This window comes from Rhamphochromis sp. 'chilingali' (genome assembly GCF_963969265.1).
Source record: "Rhamphochromis sp. 'chilingali' genome assembly, chromosome: 11".
In the NCBI taxonomy this organism is placed as follows: domain Eukaryota; kingdom Metazoa; phylum Chordata; class Actinopteri; order Cichliformes; family Cichlidae; genus Rhamphochromis; species Rhamphochromis sp. 'chilingali'.
In genome coordinates this window covers 28,486,618-28,504,619 of record NC_137938.1, presented here as the reverse complement: position 1 = coordinate 28,504,619, position 18,002 = coordinate 28,486,618, and the positions used below count along the sequence as shown (strand labels likewise).

The 18,002-nt window shown below is 38.9% G+C and overlaps 1 protein-coding gene across 1 annotated transcript in view; it reads left to right on the top strand.

The window, feature by feature from the left end:
- The window catches only part of myom3 (myomesin 3), a 77,666-nt gene that overhangs the window by 54,608 nt on the left and 5,056 nt on the right, over positions 1–18,002 (top strand). The window contains exons 18-30 of the mRNA XM_080895514.1: positions 943–1,130; positions 4,986–5,112; positions 7,077–7,258; positions 7,481–7,595; positions 9,022–9,178; positions 9,740–9,846; positions 10,196–10,240; positions 10,383–10,519; positions 13,779–13,923; positions 14,968–15,027; positions 15,683–15,750; positions 17,496–17,606; positions 17,900–17,987. Coding sequence (XP_080751640.1) covers positions 943–1,130; positions 4,986–5,112; positions 7,077–7,258; positions 7,481–7,595; positions 9,022–9,178; positions 9,740–9,846; positions 10,196–10,240; positions 10,383–10,519; positions 13,779–13,923; positions 14,968–15,027; positions 15,683–15,750; positions 17,496–17,606; positions 17,900–17,987 — 1,530 coding nt within the window. The remainder of the gene's footprint in view (positions 1–942; positions 1,131–4,985; positions 5,113–7,076; positions 7,259–7,480; positions 7,596–9,021; positions 9,179–9,739; positions 9,847–10,195; positions 10,241–10,382; positions 10,520–13,778; positions 13,924–14,967; positions 15,028–15,682; positions 15,751–17,495; positions 17,607–17,899; positions 17,988–18,002) is intronic.

Below are 18,002 nucleotides of genomic sequence, written 5' to 3'. Positions count from 1 at the left end.
ACAAATTCAAACTTCTGCCCTCAGTTATTAAAGTTCTATGCTGTGAAAACACTCCACTCTGGATTTCTTTGACCTGGTCAATCATTAAAACACCAAATTATCATGACATTCATGCCCATAATGTGTGTTTGTAAACTTCTCATCACAGTTAAATTTTTTTTTTTTTTTGCTTTTTCTCAGCTTTCACTCAGTCTTGGTGGAATGGGTTTTTGTTTTTCACTGGTAGTTTTCATTTGCAGCCTCACGAGTCCTCCCCGTTAATGCATATGCACTGTAAAGCAGGACAATGAAAGGCTTCCAACATTCACCCTACATTTGTTATTTGGTGTCCTCCACATAGTTGCAGCATTTTAGGTAGTGCAAAATCATTTTTAGGAAATATTTAACAAAGAAGGCAGAGAAATCAAAGCTTGCATTAATATAGCACATCACTGTTCACTGCTCTTGTTATCATATCTAACGGAAATTGTGATCCTGTCACATAACAGTCTATATGTTTTGTCAAGTAAGCTCTACCAAATGACTAATCCGGTAGAGACTGACTATACATGAAAAGCCACTGACCCTTCTTGCAGTCTCAGATAATATGCTTTCTGCAGCCTGCAGTATAGTAGAGTTATGACTCATTTCGCTTGGCACTCACTGTCAGAATAATCTCACATCTATTCTGCTACTCTACCATTACCTGTGGGATAATAGCTTGAATCCAATTCTTTGTGAGGAATGCATTTTTGTCAAATAGAATATGAGGTGAATATTTATTTCGTTATCATTGGAGAAAGTCTAATGTAGGCGTAGAGTTGTGAGATTGAAAATTTGGACAGAAGCTGTTGTCGGCCAGAGAGTTATTGGCATTTTTTGGTCTATTTAGCAAGAAGGAGTGCCTGCTGAGACTTTCTCATCTATATGTATTTTTTTCCCCAATTCCTTCTGCTTGTCCAGATGTTCCTTCTGCTCCCTCTGCCATTGTCCTTCTGCTATGCACTGGGTCAGAGATGGTTTTGGGCTGGAGGGCTCCGTTCTCTGACGGGGGAAGCCCTGTACGTGGCTACTATCTGGACCAGAAGGAAAAGGGCATGGAAATATGGAGAGAGGTCAACGTCAAACCTGTCAAAGAGCGCCAGTTCAAGGTGGGTAATACTGAAAGTTTTGGACCATTTCTCTGAAATTTAAGTGCTGACTTAGGTGATGGTCTGGTTACAGTTACAGACACAGGCACAGTTTTGGGATTTCAGTGAAATGTCTGCTGTCAACCAGACTGGCACAGAAAGCAGAGCAGACTTTGCAATGCAGTTTCTAAAGAGACCATTTTTCTCCATTTAAAATGATAAGTTAACATTAGAAATTCTTTATTTAACCCATTTTGGGAAATTCCTATGTCACAGGAGAATATAGTATTATTATTATTATTATTATTATTATTATTATTATTATTATTATTATTAATAATAATAATAATAATAATAATAATAATAATAATAATAATAATAGTGTAAAATATTTTTTAAAAGAATATATGGACTGGTTCTTGTATAGCGCTTTTCTACTCTACCAGAGCACTCACTAACCCATTCATCTCAACATTTTATTCCACAATTAGATGGATGCATCCGAGTGCAAGTTGGTGTTAGTATCTTGCTCAAGGATAGTTGGCATACAGCCTGAAGCAGCCAGGGATCAAACTAGCAACCTTCCAATGCATAGACGACCTGCGCTACCTGTTGAGCTACAGCTACCCTGACAAAGTAGCAATGTCAATACTTTTTGTAAATGAAAGGAAACATGATTACGTGCCAGACAGATATGTTGGATTGTAGTGTTATTGCATTTGCTTATCATCGTGGCAGCTAAGCTAAATCAGTCTGTTAGGTAAGGGGTGCGGCTGCTGCCTGTCCAGCAAGTGCTGTGGAAGGTGGTCAGCACTATCCATGATGGAGAGCAGTTTGTTCAGTGACCTCGTCACCACCACAGCCTTAAAAGTGTCCAGTTTACAGCCAGTCACAGAGTCAGTCTTCCTGATCAGTTTAGTCAGTCTGTTGTTGTCACCAGGTTTTACGATGCTTCTCTAGCAGACCACAGTTAAGCAGACTGCACTTTCCACAGCTGACTGATCTCCAATATTTTGCTGTACATGTTGAAGGATCTCAACTTCCTTGGGAAATAGAGCTCATCCCCTTTTTATAGTCAATTGCTGTGTACAGTTGTAATTTTTTTAAATTAGAAAAATGTCAAACTGTTTGGATGGATTGCTTTTAAAAATGTCAAGACATCGGCGTCCTCTTTAGCATGCGGCACGATTTAGCACCAAGATTGGTTCAACACTGATTCCAGTCTTGTCTGTGCTAATTAGCAGCTAAGACAGTAAGCCTAGAGCTTTAAGGTAGAATGCCAACATGGTAAAACGTGTACCTGCAAAACAGCAGGCTGGTATTGTTTTCATTGTTGTTATTATGATATATTCATACAGTCATCAAACATTGTACAGTTAGTATGGACAGCATAAACAATACAAAAGTGCTAGCGTTATGCAGTGTTTCCTTATGTCAGCAGAAAATAAGTTTGCATGTTTTCCACTTACTGACAGCAGCCGAAAAACAAAAAACATGCTGTTATACTTTGGATGAAAATAAAAAAAAAGAATAAGTGCACGGAGAGATTTCTAGTCACTTGCTAGTCCTTGAATTAAGGACTTTTATAATAATAACAATAATAAAAGTTATTTCTGGATTTTGCAGTTGCCTCTAAATAATGGCAATAACGGCCAAAGCTCCCTCATCCGCACTGGCTGTGTCACTAGGCAACAAGCAGTGTCCATGGAGACCCAGAGGAAAGTTAAATCTTTAACCTGTCTCAGAGAGATTACAGGTGCTCTGTAATTAGACATTGTGCAAATGTGTTATGTGTGAGTGGCTGTTTTTAGCTCCTGGGAAAAACAAAGACAAAGCCAATTAGAACGAAAATGACTGTGCCACCATAAATCAAGATTAGATCCGCGTGTTGCAAAGTGCAGACTTTTGAGGATTGGAGACCCCTTTTGCTGAAGAAGAAACCCTGTGATGAGAACATGCAGCGCCCCCTTTTGGACTAAACAAGCCTTTTCAACATTGCATGTTCAAGAAGCACAGAATCGGCGTGAGCCTTCATTTGAATCAAGTTGCTGGCTTCCTGGATGCAAATTAGAGTCATTAGAACATCGATTGTGCTGCAATTTTGAGCTCAGGGCTGCTTTTCTGTCTGGAGCTGTGCTCATGATTTTGGTTTGGAAGCTTCTTTGCTTTAGCTGTCACAAAGGACCATCAGGAGCCCATTTTAGAAGACAAAAACAGACTTTAACCTCCTGTTTTTCTCTCACTTAACTAAAACGAGTACACAGATTGCTCACTTAAGTAGAAGTATCAATCAAATACTGTGCAACTACTGTAACAAGTGAAAGTTCTTCATATAAAATCCTACTTACAGTACAGAAGTATTATCATATGCATATACTTACCAGTTAATAAAAGAAAAAAATCACTTTTTTTCCAGAGCAGATGCTATTTTGAGTGACACATTAACACTGCTTTGTTAAGTCTGATGCATAAATATATATTAATTAATCTTTTGCTGTAGCTTGCTTGTTATAAAGTATAAATCAACTTATACTAACAGGGTTCTCTGTGAGCCTCAAATTGATATTTAAATATAACCATCAAAACTGTCTAGACTGCTTTTTAAGATAAAATGATAAAAATCTGAAACAGTTTTTTATTCTTTCTTTTTTAATGAAATATCTTTCCTAACCTGCAAAATAACAAAACAAAAAAAAACTTCAGATGAATACAGTGGAATAGAAAATATGATATTTTACACCTAAAATGTAGAGAAGCTGCAAAAGAAAAAATATGGATACATTCAAGTCTAGGTGAAGTACAGGTCATGTTTTCAGCCTTTCATCATCCAACCTTGCAGATGCTTTGCTGATAAAACTCTCTATAAAAAAAGGTGTCCCGCTGGAGGATGGAAAATAGTTCTTTAATAATCACATGCATCCTGTTTGCCATCTAGTGGATGAAATTTGCAGTCATTACTTGGGATGGGCTTTATCTCAGTCTAATACCATGATTGTTGCTCCACCTGAGTGTGGTTAGAGCGGGATCGTTAGTTAATAAAGGAACTTGCAGACTGTTGCAGGCTGGATTGTCCAGAGAGCATTCTGGCCATGAGCACAGGGCCCATGCACCATCGTGCACAGGGGTCTGTAGCTTGATGATCCGAGCATGGCAGCAGGTGTCGGGTGGCGTATTTTAGATACAGTGAAGAAAGCTCTCCGTGGTTGTGTCAATTAGTTGTTGGTGGAGAGCTGAAAGTAGAAGCAGAGGTTCACAAGTGTTCACAGCGCCGATAAGGGCCTTAAAGTCTAAGTGGCTGTGAATAGAAAGATCAATGAGGCGATCAATAAGGCTGATTCGCCTGTCTTTCCAAAGCAGAAGTGTCTGGGGACAGGCTGCAGAAAAATGCTGTGGCAGCATCTCCAGAGAAAATATGTCGTAAAATGCCTTCCTGAGTCAAGAGGCTTTAACTGTTCAATGAGGGAGCTTTTTGTCCCTGCTTGATGGGACATCGTATCCATGTTTTCAAGTACTTGGTTTTGATTTATATGAATAAAAGCTTGAATCACTGTTTGTGCCAGATAAATAACACTACACTGATGTTCTTAGAAACAGTATTAAAATAATTTAGAAAATCAATTTAAGGAAAACAAAAACAAATACAGCCTAATGGCAATACTCAAGTAATATGGCAATAATAAATTATGTATTTACCAGTTTCATGACCAGGGAACAGCTTTGCTTTAACAATTGGGAAGATCTGAGTAATATTACAACTCAGTATTACAATAAGGTGCCATAAACTAATAGCAATATTTAATACCGGGGGGGGATTTAATCACTCTTTTACCCCAAGACACAGGTACATTATGAAGTGTACTGTAAATGTTTCTGCAGGTTTGCAACCTGACAAGCGGACATTTCTACCAATTCCGTGTGTTTGCTGCCAACATGGTCGGCATCGGGAAACCGTCTGAACCCAGTGAAGCTTTCCTATGTGAGAAGTGGACGATGCCAGAGCCAGGTGAAATTAAATTTCCGTTATTCATGCTTTACTTTTAAAGTGCTTAAATGTTTAAATCATCAATTCTGCACTTTGTTTTGCTTGTCGCTGGTTTATTTATGTGAGCAACCCTTTCACGCATGAATTAGCCCATTGAACAATACACCCCTAACTTAATTAAAGACCCTAAACACTTCTTCCATCACAACACATATAGTTAGTGACCCTTTTTCATATAATACCATTTATATTGGGATACAATGCAAAGGTTGACCATAAATTATTTTTGAAGTGGAAATTAACTGTAACCATGTCATGTTTTTTCAGCAGTCTGTAAACATGTTGATTTTATCTCTGAAGTCAGGCATCTCAACATGGGAGTCAATGGGGACTGAGTCACTTTTGAATCCATTAGTGGAACTGCAGCTATTAGAAGCTTTTTGGACCTGTCTTTGTTATGAACAAAATGTATTCTTTATTTATTTTAAAGAGGATCCAGCTTACTGAAATAAATAACTCTGTTTATATGAAAATGTTAACAAAAGCTTTTGATCAGTGCTCAAATCTATGTTCACTTTCCACAATGTAATTTGCATGTTGCACTGTAACTGTAAGAACTTAAATATTAAAAGTTGTTTGTTACATTTATACACAAATCTGTTTTATCCCCTGAGCTATGTGCCTCCATCAGTACCCTCCTGGCATTCGGTTTCCTCTGTTTGTTGACCCTGGCTCCTGTGACCATCTGAGACCATCCATCAACTTGAGGGCCCATTTATATAAATCAGTGGAAGTGTGTGTGTGTGGTCACCACACATACATACATATTTTGGTTTCAGAATAAAATGTGCTTATTTGCTTATTGTGCCATTAAAGCGCAGGTCAGTGGTCAAGTGAAAACACAGTATCTACAAAAACAGCCTGTGGTTAGATTCAGTTAGTGGAATTCATTATGTGTTTATCATCTGTGGCTTGTGCTCAAATATTGCTATGGATGGTTGTTGGTATCCCAAAGCAAGACACTGAAAACACTACAGAAAAAGTAGGAAAAAGTCACTGAAGCAATAAATGACTAATGATGGAAATAATGTAGTATCTATCTTTTTGTTAAATGAAATCAGTTAAAGTTTTAGCTTTATGTTTTGACTCATTCTTAATGGAGTAACAATAAATAATAATTTTGTTGTTTTCTTACTTTTGATTGACGTTGGACTGATGTGTCACCCACAGGCCTATTTAAAGCTGATGGTAGACTCTACCATCAGCTTTGCATGATTCAAAATAACACTTATCTTGTACTTGATGCTGCCTCTCAGTTTATCCTCCATCTGAAACAGGCCAACTCAGCTTCCTTTCAGTCTTGTGATTGGCTGCCCCTTCCAAATAAATGCTTGGACATTTAACAGCTGTGGTACGTGCAGGCCTGAAATGATTATTCTCAATGCAATAAAACAATTCCAAGAGTAGAAAATGTTTTTAGAGCAATCTGAAGCCTGTTGGCTACACTTAATGCAGGAGAGATGCATTTTCAGCGCTGAGCGGTGTCTCCAGGCATTCCCTTTAGGTTACCTAGAGTCCAGAGTCGAGGCTCAGTAGATATCCCAGCCACTCTGACTCTGCTCATATCAGCTTTGTGTGCCATTAATATTGAAAATGGAAAAAGGCGCTCTCAAATGTGCCACTTTTAAAGCGCAGCTCGTTAATCTTGGCAAATGGGCTTTCCTCTGTGCCATTAATGATTTAAAAGTGACCCAAAATCATTAAGCAAATTAGCTACCACATTCTGGGATGAAGTCAGTCGGGGTAGATTAAGGAAAGTCATTGTACTCATTTTGACTTTATTGTTATTTATAGTTTGCTCTGTAATGACTTTCCACTGTGACAAAGACAAGCTGTTTTTGTGTCTGTGCACTTTTACCGAACTTTTCTGGCCTCACATTGTTGCCCTGTGTTCAAAGTCCATGATCTGTTCTCCTCTTTCTCAGGCTGCCCCTACGACCTGGAGATCAGGGAGGTGAGAAACGGCTCCCTGGTGCTCTTATGGGCTGCTCCACTGTATGAAGGACGAAGCCCCGTCGCTGGCTATTTGCTCAAAATCAGCCAGGGTGACCAATCAGAGAACTGGACTGCTCTGAGTGAAAAAACTATTTCTGACACGCATTACAAGGTGAGCGAAGTATAAGCATGTTCAAAATTTAATCAGGTGACAGGGCAAGCGATGACGGTGTGGTTTAGCCTATGACTGGATTGTTATCAGTGTAAAAATGATCTCTGACCTCCATACCAGAATTTCATTACTTTGTGAGTCTGGGGGTAAAAATGTTTAAATGATTGTGATGAATTATGACAGTGACTGTTAAATATTTGATGTGTTTCTAATGACATCCAGGTGTCGGGACTTCAGGTGGGTGAGACCTATCGTTTCCGTGTGTCGGCTATCAATGAGGCTGGCGTGGGTCATGCCTCTCTGCCGTCTGAGCCGGTGATAGCTCAGACACAACCAGGTAAGCTTCTAGACAAACTATACAAATTAAAATTCCTATGTGTATGTAATAATAGGAAAACTGCACACTTGTTTGTTGTTTTTGATGAGTTTTTAAAAAGGAACAAAAGATCTTAGCAAAGATCTCAAATTCGTCTGTCAGATATGAAGGAGGAGTCAGGAGATGGTTAACCCAGCTTAGCATTAACACAGGAAACAGGAACAGCTTTAGCTCTATACAACAAAGCAAACAAGTGGATTTCCTAAAAATAAATCACTAAAAATACATTTTATTTTCATTTTATATCCAGCAAAACATGCAGTACTTTACACAGAGTTCCTTGTAATTTGTTTAAGTAGACTTGAGCTGTAGCTCTAAGGCTTTGTGGAAGGACAGTATATGACAATTATGTCCTTAAAAAATTAGAAAAGTCCAGCAAAGACCTGACACGGCCGGAGAGATGGATCCACCCTTTCATTTGATCCTTAAACCGTTTCAGAAATTACTCAATGAAAGAGTGGCTGTCAGAACTCATTTTTAAAGTCAGAAAACAGGGAGAAAAGACGGAGAAGTGCCAAGAGCTTGTTAAATTTGATTCACATCACGCCTGATTTTGATCCACTAAAATTATAGATTTTGATGGATTTTAGTGGTAAGCTACTCTCAGCTGCTCTCTTATGCTCATGGGGTTGCCACAGCAAGTAGCTAAACATATTTTATTTGACAGATTTTTATGCCAGATGTCCTTCCTTATGGAACCCCCAAGGGGTGTATGTCTCGTCCCAAATTCCAACTGTGATTTTTCATTTGTTAGGCTAATGTGTAAATCACTGCACTTTGGAACCACCATGGAGTGTCTGATTGGCAATAGCTTAATTTTTTCAGCATGACAATGATCCTGAACAGAATGCCAATGCTGTGAAAGCACACCTGGACAGGAAAACACACAGTGGAACACAGTCATGGATCAGCCCTCCCACAGCCCCGACCTGGACATTATTGAAGCAGTGTGGGATCATCAAAAGGCAGCCAACATCCAAAAAAGAGCTTTGAAAGTCACTATAGAAGTATTCCTGAAGTCCACTTAAAGAAAGCACACTAAAGCTTGCTTAAAAGAGAATAAACATTGATTTTTCAGGCTCCCTGAAATTGCACAAACTTTTGCCTTATCTAATGTGTTTCCATTTATATTCACACATTTCAATACATTCATGCCCTTATTTCTCATTTTCCTTGCAAAATATAAATGAGGAATGGACCAAGACTTTTGGATAGTGTTGTACACCCAAGCAGTGAAAAATATGCACTATCCAGCATATGCACTATGTTCAATTTGGTGCCACTAAATGGACTATTACTTATATAGTCGTATGCTGCTACAACACCAGAAGCACTGTAGAATAAAGTGAAATACACGACCCCTTCTAAGCAGGCTTCTCTTTCTCAGGCACCAAAAACATTGAGATTGGTGTGGATGATGATGGCTTCATATTTTTGGGATACGAAGCTGCTGAGATGAACGATGAGAGCAAATTCCTCTGGAGCAAAAATTACACAGACCCAATTGGTGCTGGGAGAGTGAGAGCAGAAACCAAGACAAATAGGTAGGTTTTTCATGTGCAATGTGGAGCAATCATTATTTTTTCTCTGAAAATGTCTAACAGCATTTATGAACGGGAAAGTGTGTTTGAAGTTAAAAAAAGGTAAAAAAGACTCGGTGCATTTCAGTTTCATATTCAAAGAACCACTTGATACAACCGAGGTATAAAAAAGAGCATCGCTGTACACACAACACCACGAGGCTTGAACCAGATAGGCTTCAAGTAGGAGAAGACCACACCAGGTGCCACTCGTGAGAATAGGAAACTGAGGTCAGGACTCAAACAGGCTCAACATTGGAAGACAGAAGATTATGAAACAGTGTTGGTCTGATGAGGCTGGATTACTGCTGCGATATACAGATGGTGGGTCAGAATTTGGCATGAACAGCATTAGCCCGCCCATCTTCTGATAGCTGCTTCCAGTAGGACATCACGCCATGTCACAAAGCTCACATCATCTCATTCACCAGAGCTCAGTTCAATAGCGCATGTTTGAGATGTGGTGGAATAAGACAGCTTCAGCATCTCTGTACATGCATCCGTTTGTTTTTCATTGTCTGTCAGGTCAGTCCTCACCTTCACAGACCCCTCTGAGGAGGACCTGGGTCTCTACACAGTGAACATGAGCGACAACCCCCAGCAGTCGTCCAGCTACGATTTCACAGCTGAAGGTAAAGTGGTAAACTTGCGAGCACCCCATGCCCCTTTCTAAATGTAACACTCATCAGAATGAAAAATGTTCAGTTGTCTCTTGCGTTATTGAAGAAGCTGACGGCAGCAGGAATATACAGAGCCTTTAATTTTAAGCTTTATCAAGCTTTTCTCGCAAGCGAGTAATTATTCTGCTCACAGCCGCTTCCACAAGGTCACTCGCCCAGCAAAGCAGATGGTCTCAATCGATCTTGATCTTCAACTATTGCACTATTCACTAGTACTTTGACAATACAACTGCATTATGTAACCAGTGTTCAGATCAAACTATAATTAACCTTGAGTTTCTGTTGGACTTTTTTTTTCCAGATCTTGAACGGCTCAAAGAACTCAGTTGGCAAGTCAGAAATCCGCGTACGTACTGCTAAGACATTATAATATATGAGGAAGAGCTCACATTGTGCTATCAGCTTATTTTAATCACTGGAATTAGTGTTATTAGTATTTATTCATGACATATTGATCACTTAATCTGCCTTTAATTTATCTTTGGCAGTGATTGCACTGAAGTCGGCCTGGCAGGTGGAGGTTTCTGAGAAAGGCAGTGTACGGCTTTGGCTTCAAACTGAGAGTCTGAGTAATGCAGCTGAGCTCCGTCTAATCTTCAATGACCGGGAAATCTCCAGCACGCCGGTAAGAGCCACTGATCTGGTTATCCTGTGTCCTTGCCAATTTGAGAGTTGAGGAGTTCACAAACCCTGAGAAATACTACCATTGCTGACCTTTAAATGGTTAAGCGTTGTTAATGTAAGAATCTGCCAATGGGCCACTTTTTAAGCTGCTGAAGGTTACTCTATTAGTGTTGAACTGCAGTTTATATCACCTGTGCCAGGTTAGTTTTGGGCCAGCCCACATCAATATCTGAGGAATTCGGTTTGACAATCTGCCGAAATGAGTGAGTAGAGGTCACTTGTGATCTCGTTTGTCTAGGAAACATCTTATTTGAGTGAAGTGACTTGGAAATATTTGCATGAAAGCCATAATAGGAGGTCATCACATTAAAATAAGGTGCTTCATCCTTTACGAAAGATATCGGTATCCCATAATCCAACACAGCAGACCCAGATTAGAAATGAAGTCTAGTCTAAGTACAGTTGGATTCTCTGCACATTCAAGACTCTTCTGTGAAGTCCTTAAATTTTTTTTGCATCTTTGTTGACACACCTCATGACATTTTCAATCAGGATCAAGACGTGATTGGGAAAAGGAAGGAGGTTTTTGGACAGTTTGACTAAAAGCTCAGTGTTGTCATGAGATTTTTGAATGATTTGGTTCCATATTTCTGGGCGTGTAAAACAAACTACCAGATATGAAATGCTGAAACATGTCACTAATTACACAGTAATTTGGTCATGGTTTAAATTAAGGGTTATCTGTGATGATCTGTGATGCTGTACAGACATGCTTGTTCACACTTTCAAATTCTTCAAGTGGCCACAAACCAGATTTACAGCTTTCCGTTTCTGCTACGTAATATAGAATACATTTGAATCCCCAGGTAGTGACATCAAAGCTTGCTGAAAATTCCCCCCTTTCATGCTCACGACGTGGGAAATTTGCAGATGTCATGAAACCCTACCGGGCGAAAATAATCAGGTGTAGGTGCAAGCATCTGTGTTTATGACAAGTCAGTGTGAATTCAAAACAGCAATTACTGTTTAAACGAACATCCTGAGATGCAGGATGGTGAGGCTATCAACAAAGATGAAGAGCAGGTGTGCGCGGCTACAGACAGGCCTGGAAGCTGTGCTAATTTTACATAGTCTAGGAGAAAAATCAGCTCAGGTGAATGTGGGGGAAAGAGCCAACATCTGGGCAAGGCACATGAAACAAATTTGGACAATGTTCTTCAGGAAAATATAATTTAGGATAGTAAATCTGTAGTTAAAACAATAACATAAACTAATGTTACCTTCTAGTGCAAGAAGAAATAGCTCTTTGAAATTTTGAAATCTGGTATATTAAGAAAAATGTTCCTTTTTCCTTCCTATGACACAACTAGTTGAAATATATTACACTCACCCGACAATTGATTAGACTCACCTGTCCATTAATGCAAATATCTAATCAGCCAATCACATGGCAGCAATATACTGGCTTTAGGCCTGTAGACATGGTCAAGAAAACCTGCTGAAGTTCAAACTGAGCATCAGACTGATGAAGAAAGGTGATTTAAAACCCTTGTGTTGTTCTCAGGTCGAAAATGACCCCAGGTGTATGGCAAACAAGCGTATGGGAATCCCGAGGACATTAAGTGACTTAGAATGTGGCCATGATTGTTGGTGCCAGGCAGGCTGATTTAAGTATTTCAGAAACTGCTGATTTACTGAAAGTTTTCTGTGCAACCATCTCTAAGGTTTGCAGAGAATAGTCCAAAAAAGAGAAAATATCAGTGAGCGCCTATTCTCTGGACTAAATACTTGTCAATAGCAGAGGTCAGAGGAGAATGGCCACACTGCTTTGAGCTGATAGGTTGGCAACAGTAGCTAAAACAACCACTTGGTACACCACAGCCTACCTAAGAACACTTGTTGGCCATGTCCTTCCCTTATTACAGCAGTATCCTCTTATGGCTCTTTTCAGCAGTTCTCTCTTTATCTCAAGCTGTTTCTTAAACATGATCATGACTTCTCTGTACTTAAATGACCTCCCCAGTCACCAGAGCTCAAGCCAATAGAGCACCTTTGGAATGTGATGGAATGGGAGATTTACATCATGGATGTGTCGCCAACAAATCTGCAGCAACTGCATTATATGGACCAAAAGCTCTGAGAAATGTCTACAAAATATTGTTGAGTTTATGCTATGAAGAATCAAGGTAGTTCTGAAGGTGAAAAGGAGCCCAACCACGCACTGGCAAGGTCCAGTTAATAAAGTGCACAGATAGTGTATATCCACACACATCCATTTTTTAACTATTTATCCATCCAGGGTCATGGAGACTTGGACCTTATGTCACATAAGGGTCAGGGTTTAAAAAGAAAGAAAGAAAATTTCTGTCTCAGTAACTATTTGCAACAAAAACAAGGAAGCAAAAAAGCTATTTCAAAAAGATCCTTACCCTATTATTGATAAACTAATGTAATGTTACTGTAATGTAATGTAATGAGAGACCAAATATGGAAAATGTAAAAGTGCAATTCAAAGTCAGACCGCCTAAAATAAAGAAACATTATAATCATAAAGGAACATAAACTGAATGTGAACAAACTTATATGTGTTGTGACACTGAGCACAGAATAATCAGTGCTGCCATTGTAGTTATTGAACCGTGCATTGATGTGTGCACAGAGAGAAAAACAAATACAAGGCAGCATATTTATTGCGGTTTCACAACTCTGTCAGCTACATTTTCTTTGCCCTGGTTTGTTTGCCGCTGCTTTATATTCAGCAGCTTCCATTTATCGCTTGTATTTCATTTTCATTTATTCCATTATTTCCCAATATCAGAGTTCCATCTGAACAGCACTGATTACACATTATTTCTAAATGATCACAGCTGAGGTTTGTGAATTCAAAAGCCATTTAGCTGATTAGGGCCCTTAGGCTTGCCATACATCACAAATCACATCCACCACTGAGGCCTATCAACATGCAAGGCATACACTTATCTTGATGAGCATAAAAGCCGTGAAAATGAGCTCAAAGGCTGTTTTCTCTGTGTCACTGTTTGTTTGCGTGTTTGCATGTGTTATAGAAAAAAAGAAGTGTTTCATCTTCAGTGTGCACATGGCATTTCAGATGCTTTTATGTGACTGTTTCATGATGTATTCTCTCTGTACGAGGAGCCATCTATAGGGTAGTTGCAAGCAGCACGTTCACCTGCCATCTGGGATCATCTGAGCTGATGGGTGTGCTGTATGTGTGGCAACATTTGTTTGCTTTTCTGCAGCACCGCAAGATCAACTTTGACAAGGCCAAAGGTTTGGTGGAGATACTATTTGATCAGCTCTCTCAAGAGGATGAGGGCTCGTACACGGCACAGCTGAGAGACGGCCGCGCCAAGAACCAGTTCACTTTGGTCTTTGTGGATAAAAGTAAGTCATTCTCTCATATTAAGTGAGTAGTGCTAAATCTGAGGACCGATAAACAAGGAAGAGCTGCACAGAAAAGCAGGCATGTCACAAAAGATACTTAATGAATAAATAAACACGCTACTGCAAAAAACCCAAAATGCAGCCTTAACTAAAATACATCTCCCTCCCTTAATAATTTAGAAACACAGAAACACACATAAAAGGGTGAAAACCATTCAACAATAATACAAAAATAATGATGCAAACATCTCAGATAACTTATATTATTTGCAATGCAAAAATAAAAAGCTCAAAAAAGCTAATGGGAACTGTTGATTCCAGATTTTCTCTTCACTTTTACACCACACCCCCACTCAGTGAGTTTTACCCTCATGCGCAGGTCATCGAGAAGTGGAAGAAAATGGAAAACTTGTTGAACATGTTGGTTGTGGAGAGAAATTGACGTGCTATGATCTGAAAAGGTGGTGATGCAAAAGAGCATTCAAAAAAATGTCTGCTGATATTGTTTCGTGCAGCTTTAGGTGATTTATTTAATAGTGCTTAGATGTAAAAATTGGATTTTATTTGCTGATGTGTGCCATGTGTGTCTATATTGATAAAGGATATATAAACACAGATATTATATTCCTTACAGCAGAGGTCCCCAATCTTTTTTGCGCCACGGACCGGCCTTTAAGGTGTCGCGGATAAATACAACAAAATAAAACTAGTACCGGTACCGAAAAAAAGAAGATTTATTCCTAACACACGTGAAAAGACCCAGGAAATCCAAGTTAACGATAAAAACAATAACAAACTAACGCTGAAAACCGATAAAAACCCTGAAAACCATACATTTCACACCTGAGCCTCAACTCTCGCGGCCCGGTACCAAACGACTCACGGACCGGTACCGGTCCGAGGCCCGGGGGTTGGGGACCGCTGCCTTATAGTATAAATACAACTTCAACAGGTTGAAATCACTTCTCATCTGATTAAGTGTCATTTCGATCTTGTTTGGGTTCATTCTTGCACTCAGTCTGACGCTGTCTGTGTCTCTGTCAGAGTTTCGTGAGACGCTGGCCTTGGCTGATGCAATCCGACATGACAACAAGAGGAAGACTGGTAAGAAATCTTCCACACATCAAAAACAACTAATGCAATCAGAGCCGACAGTCAAGGACCATCACGACAGCCAGTGGCGCAGATATTCTATGATGATTGTTTGCCCTAATGCTGAGAAATGTCTTTGTGAACTGATCTTATTCATTCAGTGATGCCTTGTTGCTTTAAAAGACTTTTTTTTATCTCATTCCAAGGTGAAAGCTAATAGTTGCAACAGGCGTTCATAATCGCTGTATTGATGAAACATATTAAAATTAGAGAGTTGCATAGAGAGAGACATGAAGCTTCCTGTGCCGCTGAATTCTCTGTTTTCATCACCTGAGCTCTGAGACCTGATACGAGAGGTTCTGCTCTAAAACTCTTTTGTGTGTAGAGGCCAATGTCCCAGTGTCTGTTTGTGTAAACAGAATATCTCAAATCAAATCCACTATTCAAAGTCCACGTGAGACCCAAAGTCCACAGAACTCGTTCTGTCTATTACAAGCAGAATACTAAGCTATAAAAGAAAAACCAGCTGGGGAAATCTTTCCTGCAGTATGTTTCCTGATTAAATCATACCATAATTCATATTTCAGACACCTACCACTGTGCGTGTACTGAACATACTGTTATGAATGATGTGTTGGATGGATAATCATTTATTTTGTTTTCCAAGGTCCTTATTTCCAGGAATTCTTGTCCTGGAGTGTAAATGAGGATTGTGAATTAATTTTGAAGTGCAAGGTACTTTTATATTTTTACATATTATATGTCCGAATACTGACATATCTCATTTATACTAACCACCAGAAAATAGTGCTACTATAACCATTTTAGTAGTATTATGCTAACTCTGTTATCACTTATTGACTAATGTTTGTCACATCAACAATTTTAAGTCTGAGCTGTTCCAAGCCTTCTCGTCTTTTTCTTTCTGTCATTCCACTTTAATCTGTCCAAAGAGGCCTGTTTCATCAGTTAGCTGATGAATGGTTTTCACCTCGTAGTGATTAATAAGCACAATGTGGACAAAAGTACTGGGATACACAGGAGTTGCTAGGCCATGGAAACACATGCAATGAAGCTCCTAATACAGAGTTTTATGCTGATGTTGATGCCAGAAGAGGTTTGAAACTCAGTTGTTGGGTCAGTAGGACACCACGTGCTTTAATAGTTAGTTTCTTTGGTTCCTTTAAGCTTCCATGTTACAATAATACCACTTACAGCTGATTGTGTTATATGGAAGAAAAGTGAGGTCTTTTCTTCCACAAAGGCAAAATATATGGCTAGGTCCCTATATTATATTTTCATGTGGTTCAAAGATGTGGCTCAATACTTTTGTCCATAAATTGCAAATGTATTAGATCATCACCCAATATAAGTTTTATGCCACAGCTGCAGCAAAGCATTTTCCTGTAGATCTCCATCTACCAGTCTGTGGAAGCTCTCAAACTAAAATGATATTTTTAATGCTATAATATAATTCTTGTTGTTATTCATGAATTTTCAGAATTACTGGTTTTAGAAAAAAAGCTTAAAAATTGTTTTTTTTTATTAAAATGCCAAATTACAGTTATTTACTTGCATTTCTGAATGAAAAAAATCATTTTAGTGGTTGAATGTTTTACTTTCTAATTTCAAATGTGGGTATGAACATAAAATTAAACATATAAATGGTTTATTTGCCAAATAAAAAAACAACGATTTTTAGTTTCAAATGAGTTTTTGACAAATTTTTTGAATACTTGTGTTTTCTTGTTTTTGCGATAAGTACTCTACTACATTTGTTAAGCACTGTATTTGCTCTAGTGCAGATGTAGCCTTTGATAAATTGTGTGCCTACCTCCTGGATCGTGTTCTTCATTTGGATAGATGTTTGTTTGGATGAGGTCATTTTTAATCATTTAAAGGATTCAGTGATGAACCACCTCTCTGCCTTTTAATGTGGCTGAATTCACCAGTGATCATTCTTTGTTTGGTTTTTTTTATCAGAACTAACTGAACTGTTTGTCTGGCCACATTGGTTGTTCTTGTTTCTCTGTAGCAGACTTGTTTTATTTTTGCATTTTTGGACAGCCTGTTTTACTTGAGAGCTATTTTGGCCAAATGTTACAGACTTCATAGCCACAGCTTCCAAATGCAAATGTGAAACTTCTTATCGTCACCATCTTTTGTATTCTCTTGTGAAGAAAGAGTGAAGGAACATTTCAACCTCTGCAGTCCCTGAAAGTTTATCCAATTTCTTACATTAAAACTGAAATTATTTAGGCACATAATTATCTTCCTATAACTCTAACTTGAATGGATTTTGGCAGTCTAGAGTGACTGAAAAGAAATGTGACAGTATAATAACATATGAGCCTCCTTGTAACCCAAAGCTAAAATACTAACATAACCCAAACAAGATGAAAGGACCCACAATTTTTGCACCAGCTTTTGAGAACACTTTGTGCTGTTTTTACAGGTGTTGTTTATCTCTCTTGACGCAGGTGACAAATGCAAAAAAGGAAACATCTCTCAAGTGGTTTAAGGATGGTTTGGAGGTGACTCAGGTTGCGTATGATCCATCAACAGGGGTCAGCGTGCTTACTATCCCACAGGTATGCATAATGATTGTGTCCTGTTCTATTTTCAGATAAGGCAAGTATGAATCATCACACTGTAGCTGATGTAGAGAGCGAAAGGAGATAAACAGAGTGACAGCTGACATTTATAGGATTAAGTCTACATGAGTCTTAACCTTGAGATGAATCAAGATTCACCTTGAAGTGAGCCTTGCCCTGGAAATGCCTCTTAATCAAATATTTGGTTCTCACAGATATCACATACTAAATGGTGAATGTTCTGAATATGTTTAACTTTTACACAGTAGATGATTTTTTCCCCCCCTCAGGTTACAAAGAAAGAGGCAGGCTCGTACAGAGCTGTGGTGTCAGACGGGAGAGGAGAAGATGTGAGCACCTTGGACTTGCTGGATGAAGGTGATACTTGATTTT